Source organism: Oncorhynchus masou, chromosome 33 (assembly GCF_036934945.1).
Source record: "Oncorhynchus masou masou isolate Uvic2021 chromosome 33, UVic_Omas_1.1, whole genome shotgun sequence".
Lineage (NCBI taxonomy): Eukaryota > Metazoa > Chordata > Actinopteri > Salmoniformes > Salmonidae > Oncorhynchus > Oncorhynchus masou.
The window spans coordinates 46,607,194-46,617,064 of record NC_088244.1 but is presented as its reverse complement, the minus strand read 5'-3'; the positions used below and the strand labels follow the sequence as shown (position 1 = coordinate 46,617,064).

Below are 9,871 nucleotides of genomic sequence, written 5' to 3'. Positions count from 1 at the left end.
GCAGTTCTGGTCCTCCATAATCTAGGTGTACTGTACAATGTAACAAAATGGGTTAGCTAGCTACAATGTGTCGTGATCGTCTGTGTGGCTCTGTCGTGTAGTCGGTATTGGTTTTCGACATTTCTCTTCCACCAATTTTCACGGAGTATTTTTTTAAATAACTGGCAACCAATATAACCAATAGTAACGAAAATTATTCGTGACGGTTATGGAGAGGAGAGAATTCGACCAATTATATTACAGAGTGGGAGGGACTATGGATAGGGATATTCCTTTGCGTTGTTTGTCATTCCTCCCAGTTCGATCGGCAACGGGAGCGGAGAGGAAAGTTGAGAGCCCGAAGGCAGCAGCCCCTACCACCGCCGGCCCAGGTTACCATCTAGAACCGGGAAACACACTAGAGAGCCACCGCCGGCAAAAGCCATAACCAACCAGAAAACATGAGCAGCGAGGCCGAGACACAACCGCCGGAGCCTGCTGTCGTCGACGCGGAGAGCCCATCCAGCCCGGCGGCAGCCGCCGTTTCCGCGGGGGATAAGAAGGTCATCGGTAAGCAAGCTGGCCAGGTGATCCATTCAATGCAAATGTGGGTTTATTGGCACGGTAACGTTACTCACAAAACGCTTACTAATTTACCTACAATTGGATTAGCTATAAACTATGTTCGTTAGCTAGTTCACTTCGTTAGCTAGTTCACAACGTCAACTGATTTACTAAAACAGGTAACGTTAGTTACCTAACTAGCTGCCTAAATCTAGGTAATATTGTTATTGGCTAACTAGTTAGTTAGCAACCGCTGAATAGTGTTCCGTTCCCTTAGTTTGCTAGCATGATGGCTAGTTTGAAACCGTTTAACGTTAGATATCGTTGGTAGTTCGTCTTAACTGTAACGGTACATTCGCCACTTCAAATGTCAGTAGGTCTACAACAGTTTTCTACCTTGTTTTATTTCACCTTTACCTAGCCCCACTGGTTTCTACCCTTTTTTTTATTTCACCTTTACCTAGCCCCACTGGTTTCTACCCTTTTTTTTTTATTTCACCTTTACCTAGCCCCACTGGTTTCTACTCTTTTTTTTATTTCACCTTTACCTAGCCCCACTGGTTTCTACCTTTTTTTAAATTTCACCTTTACCTAGCCCCACTGGTTTCTACCTCTTTATTTCACCTTTACCTAGCCTCACTGGTAAAGCATCCTCAGTCTGACCACACACCTGACCCGTGAGACAAGGTTAGAGCTTTGCAAACGTTAATTAATACTGAAATGCATGTGGGTTGGCACATGTTGAAATTATAACCAACGTTAGACGGACCTTCTTGTCCGCAGTCTCCTGCATCTAGCAGTGATTTAGCCAGCAGCTAACGTTAGCCTGTCAAAACAGTAGTGGATATTGGCCTTGGTTCCCGGTTCCGTAACGCACTGGTTACACATAAAGAACACTGTTTTCAATACATTGGTAGTGTATACGACAGTTTTGCTTGCATTTTATTTTCTAAAGTTATGATAGGGACGGACTTGTAACAAACAATTCATTGATGCCCATGACTGACTGCCTGCAGAGGCTCGATTGCGTTCGTATCCCTTTGTTCGCAGCTATGGGACATACTGATTAACTTGCTTGCTAGCGATCATGCTAAATAGCTCGCTAATACATTGCTAACGTTCGATAACTATATAACCAAGTGCATGACGAAGAAGCATAGCCCCCAAATGATTATTTCGTGTAAAATTGCAGATGGCTAAGCTAGTCAGCTAGCTAGCTTTCCGTTCGGTCGAGGTGATGGCTATAGGGACCCCCAAAATGTCCGCCTTGATATTCGGATTCTACGAATGTCTTTTGTCTCGCTTTGGCAGACAATTGTACTTTTATTATGCATGAAACCGTACCCAACACTCTTATTTCTACCTCTGCACATGAGTATTAATTTGATGTTATGAACGACATCCTGGCTCATGTCCAACCACACGGTTGAGACCAAATATAATATGCTAACGTTAGCTAGCAAAATAGCAAGCTATCATCATGGGGCGCGACGCCACGTGCGAAGATTCAAGACTTGCTCTTTTGAACTGGGTAAATGGTTGTCTAGCTCGTTACCTAGTATTCATAAATGATGCCCAGACAGTTCCGCTTGGAAAATAATTAACAGTCCAGCTTACACACGACATTAGCAAGCTACGCTACCTCTAGGGCAGGCACTCGTTCTGATCAGTTTGGTGGAATGCTGGTAGGCCACATTGAATGTCTAGGCTAGTACTGTTATGTTCTGGTCTCATAACATGTTTTTGGAGCTAATGATGCAGAGGTGCAACTTCGGTTTTAGCCATCCACCTGCACGCCTGACCCCCGCCAGTCTAGTCAATAACACAACTCTCCTTTCCAATTTCCTTCCCATCTTTAAAAAAAAAAACAAATCTATTCCTAAGAGTAATGTTTGGAAAGAAGTAATATAAACCAAAAATAACATACATTTACACACAAACAGCACATCCTCCATATAATTGATCTCTAATAGTACACTGTAGAGGCATTGTTATTTGCACACTGTAGAGCTGGGTCGTCCTGTCCCAAGGGGTCCACCACCCTGCAGCGCCCCCCACAATATATCCTTCATCTTGTAATCAAATATAGTGACACCTACATTGACGTTTTGTCCATCCTTTGTGACATTGTTGAAGGATAACAAACCTTCCAATTAATGGTTATAGTTTCTTGTGAGAAGTCTCCAGTGTCAACATTTCCAAGCAAACAAAAACTGGGAGAAGGGAGAATCTGTAGACATGCTGAGACAAAAGAACTTACTCTTTGCCAGAATTCGGCCAGCCTTCACAAGACCATAACATATGCAAATGGACCCCTTTTGTTAATTGACTGACTTTTGATTCCATGTTATTGATTCGCTGGCATATGACTTTCTATGGGTGGTTTTACACGGCAGCAATTTGTCTGAGCATATATGAACACGACTTGGCATTCAAACATCTGTATCAATTCATCAACAGCTTCTACCAGGTTTCCCCCCCTTGAAACTATTTAAATCTTTGATGCATCTGGCTTGTTCATCTTACTGCACAGAGAGGTGTTATCTGCAAGAACTTACCTCTGCTCTCAGACTTTTTTTTTTTCCTGGATGCTTGACCCTGCTGAAATCCTGTCACCATCTGATCCTCCGAAGATGAGGGATGACGATGAATGACCTCTGTGTCCATTTCTACATTATATTAACCAAGAATAAAATCAATTGTTCAATAGTTGCAATTACCGTTATTCCCATGTCCCAGACTGTTTCTTTAAACTGCTGTCCTGTAGCTACTGTAGGTCTACCCATCAACTCAAGATGGAACTTTGTATCATTCACCGATATGAATATACTGCAAGATTCACCTGAGCTCTGTAGCTGGTCTTTCCTGGCTGTTTGACCCTGCTGGGACCCCTGTCACCATCTGATCCTATTAACTTGATGAGCATAATGTTGTGTACTGACTGTACGATGACAGTAAAGCCCCTAGAGCTGTTTATTACTGTCAGTGTGAAAAGTATGGAATTAGTTAGGGAAACTGACTGATGTTTCACGTTACAATGCTATACCGACTCTAATTATAATTCACATTGCACTGAAAACGTCAAACCATTGACCTTCAATCGTTTGGCTGCTGATTTCATCGTTTGATTCAGGTCTGGTGTGAAGCAAAACAAATCGGTAACGCTAGCCAACTCGAATGGTACATCAACTGGCGAAAGCTAGCCAAGTTAATTTACTTCTGTTGAAACGGGACAAAACAAAGGCTACAAAACATTTCATTCAAAAAGCTGTTGGATATCGATATGCAGTGGCTATTATTACGATCTGACCAATAGCTAGAGCTGGTTGTGGTAGCTACTAGCTGGCTAATTCATTCACCCCAGTCGAGATGAAAAATTAGCTAATGTTACATCTGTTACACTACCAGCTCTGCACTGGGAATAAACACTTTCTTCTGTTTAGCAGTTACCTTGCCAGCTACATCAGTCAACTAAAGAGTAGCCAGTTTCTGCTCTGCTTTTACAATTTGTCGAAAGATTGCAACACACACTGACAGCAGCTGCCTCTGGCCTGCACCAAAGGCTTGAACAGTCTTTCATAAGCTTTGCCTTCAAACAGCCTGTTAGCCTGCTCGGACAGGTCCTAAATCCAGCCGGCTAACCTCCCAACAGCCTACCCGACCACTCTGAGGTGTCCGCATGGTCCTCAAGCACACTGCTGCCATTTTTATTTATTACAGTGCAATGATAAAACTAGGAGGGACAAAATTAAATTTCAGAATGGGGGTCATGACCACCCTGTCCCCAGTGAAAGTTGCGCCACTGTAATGTTGATATGCATAGGACCATGCCATGGCAGGTGGAAGCAAACACCAAGGGTTTAGCATCAGAATCTATAAAAAGCCCAACAGTTGGGGGATAATTATAGCTTGCTACCCTAGTATCTTCTCTGGTCCTTGTCTGTGGTCTTAATCAGTCTTGCCATTAGATTACCCACTTGAAGTGCACTTCACAATTTCCCCCCTTTGATGTGCAATATGTCAATGAGAAACTGCTTATGTGCATGTAATTTTGTGGGGGTGCCACGTTATTAATTTGAATGCAAAAACATATAGGCGATTAAAAACAAGTGAATCACACCTAAATTGTGTGTACGTATTTTTCTTTTTCAGCAACTAAGGTCTTGGGTACAGTCAAATGGTTCAACGTCAGAAATGGCTACGGTTTCATCAACAGGCAAGTTGCCCCACTCCCGGGCTTCTCCTAAAGACACTAATATAATGAGGGTGTTTGTGAGGGAACATTCCCAATCCTAATATGGCTTGGATTTGCTTACAAAGCTGGGAAGTGTATTTGGCTGGCCACGGCATGATCTTGTGTAAAGACTCAATGAATGCTGAATTAAGCCAGTTCTGTTAAAATCTGTTAGCCTCAATGTTACAATAGACATTTTTAATCCAACGGCTTTTATTGTCCGATATTTAACTACACCTTTTTCTCCCTTCACCCACAAGGAATGACACAAAAGATGACGTCTTTGTCCACCAGGTAAAAACTCCCCAGTTCTCCAATGGTCAAGTCATTTATTGCCCAACATGGAACCTTTTCCAGTTATTGGAATGTAGTTGGCACCACAAAGGCAAGTTTGTAATGAAATGTTCTATACATTTTTAAAAAAAATTTTTTTTTTTTAGACTGCCATAAAGAAAAACAACCCAAGGAAATACCTTCGCAGTGTTGGAGATGGAGAAATTGTGGAGTTTGATGTGGTTGAAGGGGAGAAGGTAGTTACAACTTTTATTTACACAACAAAGAGCTTTAATATTAACTGTCATTGGCACCACTCTTGCAGGCTCACAAATTATTTCATACGACTTGTTTAATATGTTTAGCAATATTTAAGGCAACCAAATCTACACTTTAACTTCACGTACCTCAAAGTTATGATTATCGGTGATTCTAATGTGCCCAATTGTGGATTTGACCAGTCAACACAATATCATGCAACGATACACAGCTAAAACAACTTCATACTCCAGAAGGGTAGTGTACACCCCAGTGGTTATGTATGTATCTCTTCCCAGGGAGCAGAGGCAGCCAATGTCACCGGCCCAGCGGGTGTCCCAGTCCAGGGGAGCAAGTATGCCGCTGACCGGAACCGCTATAGGCGGTACCCCCGCAGGAGGGGCCCAGCCCGTGATGGTGAATACCCAGACAACTACCAGAGCGACGGTGAGGGCGAAGGAGAGAGGCCCCCCCGCAAGAGCCGTGAGGGCGCCGAGAGTGCCCCAGAGGGAGAGATGCAGACCCAGCAGCGCAGGCCCTCCTTCCCTGGGAGACGGCGCTACCCCCCATACTTTGTACGTAGACGCTACGGCCGTCGGCCCCCGTACACCAACGCACCTCGCGGAGAGATGACTGAGGTACGCTGTCACAGGCACTCCTGAAGCAGTCCGGCCCCGTTCCAGTGATGTCATACACACTCTCGTCAAACATGCGTTCCACAATTGGTTATGGCCGGACAAATCAAAACCTCACGTGTATTCGTCAACAGACCAATACAGGTTGACCAAAAGAGGTCTACATAGAGGTCTATATATTGACGGTACTTAGTTGGCTCCAAACCACTGGTCAACAGACCAAAATCAAACCTCAGGTTGACCAAAATAGGTCTATCAAACTTTCACACAAACCCAAGATGTTACACCTACTGCTGATTGCCACCTGCGCAATGCTTCAATCTATATATAGCTATGTTTTCCACAGTCAGCCAACCAAATTGAAAAAGAAGCCAGCTAGGCTCTCCTGGTCTGGGGTCTGGAGTGGCTTGTCCCCCAGGGTTAAGCCATTTTAGCAGGTAAATGTTGAACTGGAATGCAAAAATGCGCTGAAAAGTTACCGACAAGATCCACTGGGCTGGCACATGTTTTTACTCTTCCTGGGCCATCTTTAATGTCGGACCTTGCATGCGAAAGGATATGTATGTGCCAGAAAACAATGGGCTAATTGGATTTCGACTCATCATTACCACATATGGGATGTGCAAATTCATGCTCTCACCCTCCGTGTAAAGAAATGTGGCTGCAACCACAGCGCACACAACACACCCAGGTAATGAGAGGTGGGACGGACTGGCAAACCAGCATTGTTTCCCTGTCATCGCTGATTTTGTGACTGACAGACGCCTGTCCTATCAATAGATCGCTAGAAGATGAATTATGTTCATTCTAACAGAAGAGGGCCCAGCAGAATTATTTTATGACTAGCTAATTAGTAGCTTTGATCATTTACGTGGGAAAAGTGTCCGGCTGAAAAATGAGTAGTTGGTGCTAGTGGAAAACACGTAGGTTCATATAATATACTGACAGCACCTGAAGTTGGCTGCAGACAGACAAATAATGAATTTGAAGAAACCAGTCACTGATTTCCTCACTGAATCAGTGGCTGGTAATTACTGTAGGTGCTGGAGGCAAAATGCAAAACAGGAAAAGGTATCTGCACACCTGCGCATTTATTTTAATAGTAACTAAACTTACGGTCAGTTGACCTTCATCAAAGTATATCTTTTCCTGTTTTTCAAGACTCGTTCTATCCAAAAGGTGAGTTTCAGACCTGGATCTAGGTTATTGAGTCAGTGATTGAATGTGTGTGACTAACTCTTGTTTGTTTTTAGGGTGGAGAAGGCGACGAGAACCAGGGCGGTCCAGACCAGAACAACAAACCAATGAGGCAGAACTACTACAGAGGCTTCAGACCAAGGTTCAGACCAAGGTTTGCGTGTTGAGTTCATTGACATAAGGCTGCAAAAAGGGGTTATATAACAGCAGAAAACCATATCTAATTTGTCTGTCAACTAAAGTTTAGGTGAATTTGTCACACAGGTACGTGATTCGGAATCTATCTGCGACGTTACCGTTGGGCAGTTTGCTGACTGCATGTTCCCCTTATTGCAGCCTAACATTGAATGGCAACTGCTTTCCGAAAGTATATTTTTACTTTGCATTTAAATGTACTCTATGGGTACTCCTTCAGAAATGACAACGACTTCATGTCTCTTTAGTCCTGATTGTTTTTATTAGTGGAAGTATTATGAAATGTGTGAACATGGCGAATTGGCCAAACTATCTATGGACTATTATCTTGAATAAATTCTGAACTAAACAATCTATGAATATCAATGCTGTTGAAGTGATGAGTTTGTAATGTCTCTTCTCTGACAATAATAATGGCGAGAGCATAAATACCTCTGATCTCAGCATATACATAGTTAACCTCTACTCTCATTCCCCCTCAACCACCCTGTATATGGCCCATTACTTTCCCAGGTTATTCCTGTTCCTATTTTGGCTGTGTTATGGCCCATCAAACCTGTGGTTGTTTTTATGGCACTGCTTTTACTCTCTTCTGGTAGGCACCGATGAGCTTGTATGGGGGGCATGGTATTTAAATTGGTACTTGATCAGAAGTAGTTTAGGGCACACACAGGTTCATACACATGACAGGCATGTGATGCACAACCACCCCTAAGCTCATTAGAAGGCTGGGTGGATCAAATCCCCATAATTGCTTTTGGACACCTCCAATTCCATCAAATCTGCAAACCCTGGGGTTTGGGTCAATTCCATTTCAATTTAGGTTATCTGAAATTTGACTCGATGTTTCTGAGTTGGAATTTCGGTAAGATCTTTTAAATGGAATTCGCTGTCATAATTTGAAGTTGTATGGGTGCCAGGGGCTGTTTTTACGACTACTCAGGTGTTAAAGTGTGTGTACCGTCCTACAGCAGAGGTGGTGGTCCACCCCGTCCCAGACCGGTACGGGACGGCGAGGGGGAAAACAAGGAGAACCAGGGTGGTGACGGCGAGAACCAGGAGCCCCGCCAGCGCCGCTACCGCCGAAACTTCAACTACCGCCGCAGACGCCCACAGACCGGTGGCAAGCCCCTGGATGGCAAGGAGGCCAAGGCCGACGGCGAACCATCCCTTGAGAAAACGTCCGCTCCCGCAGCCGAGCAGGGCGTGGCTGAGTAGAAACTACCGGCATACCATCTCTACCATCGTCCGGGTGGGTCCCCAACACACACCAATATTGCTATTTGGTGCTCTAATCAAATCTGCATACCTTATTTCTGGGATATGGGTAAACAATGATTTCTTTCCTTGTTAGAAAACGTGCTGGATTGTATTTCATAGAGTCAAGCTTAGTTTTTGTTCATAGTGGTCTGTGCTGGCTTATTCATGGTTAATGTAAAAAAAAAAAAATATCAAACAACTTGGAATTTGGCCAAATGATAACTTATCCCAGAAACCTGGTTAAATAGGGTTTGGTTGAGTCCTCAATATGCATTGTATGATCAGTTGATTAGCTGTAGTCATTCACAGCACTTCGCAATATACAATCTACATTTTCTACCACGGGCCGCATTAAATCTGCTTGCAGGATGCATCTGGCCCGAATATCCCCAGTTTGAGACCCCCAATTTACAACATATCAGTGGGAAAAGTCCATCAGATGGCAGTAGGCCTTGGTGTAGTGTCTCGGGCCAGTTCACTCTTGAGTTCTAAAGCTAGCATCTGTGGCTGCCTGACTGACTGCAGGCCTGTTGGTCCTCCTGCCTGTCTTGATGCTGCTGCACAGTCTGAGTTGACTGGTCAAATCCCTCTACTGTATCTTCTAACAATCTCTCTTTTCCTCTCTACAGTAATGTCATCAAGAAGAAACATCAAAGATCTGAGCAATAAGAAACAGATTTGACTTGACGATCGTCTTAAGCTTGTACCATGCATTTGACCGGATTACCACCGATTTGCCTGCAGAATCTATGCAGACCTGTTTTGTTCCATTATTTTTACGTGACAGCTATAAAAAAAGTTGAAGAAACGGAAGACGTTTTTTTTTCTAAATCGGTCCTAAGTTTTTACACAATGGTTTTTAAAAGAAAAGTAATTTGATATCTGGTCAGTTTGACATTTTTAAAACTTTTTATGTATTCAAACATGAATTTGAACAAAATGCAAGCTCAAATAAAAGTCAAAGAAGAACTGGCGACTCAACTGTTTTTTTGCGCCTGCTAAATTTAATCACCGTGGTATTGACATAAATTGGCTGGTGTATTACAATGTGTTCTTTCACCCCAAGACCCCACTAATATTTTCTTCATTCCAGATACATGGCAATAAACTGTCCAATTAACTACAGAAATACTATTCCTTCACTGATTTACAGAGGGACTTATTGGTTTGGTATAAAATTGTAGTTAAGTTTGAATATTCATCTATTTGTCACTCGCATGATCCAATTGGCCCATAACTGACATGAAAATGTGCTATAGAAATTCTAATGATATTA

General features: G+C 43.1%; 1 protein-coding gene across 4 annotated transcripts; it reads left to right on the top strand.

The window, feature by feature from the left end:
• The first annotated feature begins 278 nt into the window (after positions 1-278).
• LOC135527411 (Y-box-binding protein 1-like) lies at positions 279-9,564 on the top strand. Of its 4 annotated transcripts, none has more exons than XM_064955945.1 (8): positions 279-549; positions 4,696-4,759; positions 5,038-5,071; positions 5,218-5,307; positions 5,608-5,883; positions 7,197-7,282; positions 8,307-8,587; positions 9,225-9,564. In XM_064955945.1, the coding sequence occupies exons 1-7, from the start codon at positions 441-443 to the stop codon at positions 8,551-8,553; spliced, it is 906 nt and encodes a 301-aa protein (XP_064812017.1). In that variant the 5' UTR covers positions 279-440; the 3' UTR covers positions 8,554-8,587; positions 9,225-9,564. The 4 variants fall into 4 exon arrangements, with proteins under 4 accessions (XP_064812017.1, XP_064812016.1, XP_064812015.1 ...); XM_064955944.1 differs by having other exon boundaries at positions 7,197-7,294; XM_064955943.1 differs by having other exon boundaries at positions 5,608-5,946.
• The last annotated feature ends 307 nt before the right edge of the window (positions 9,565-9,871 follow it).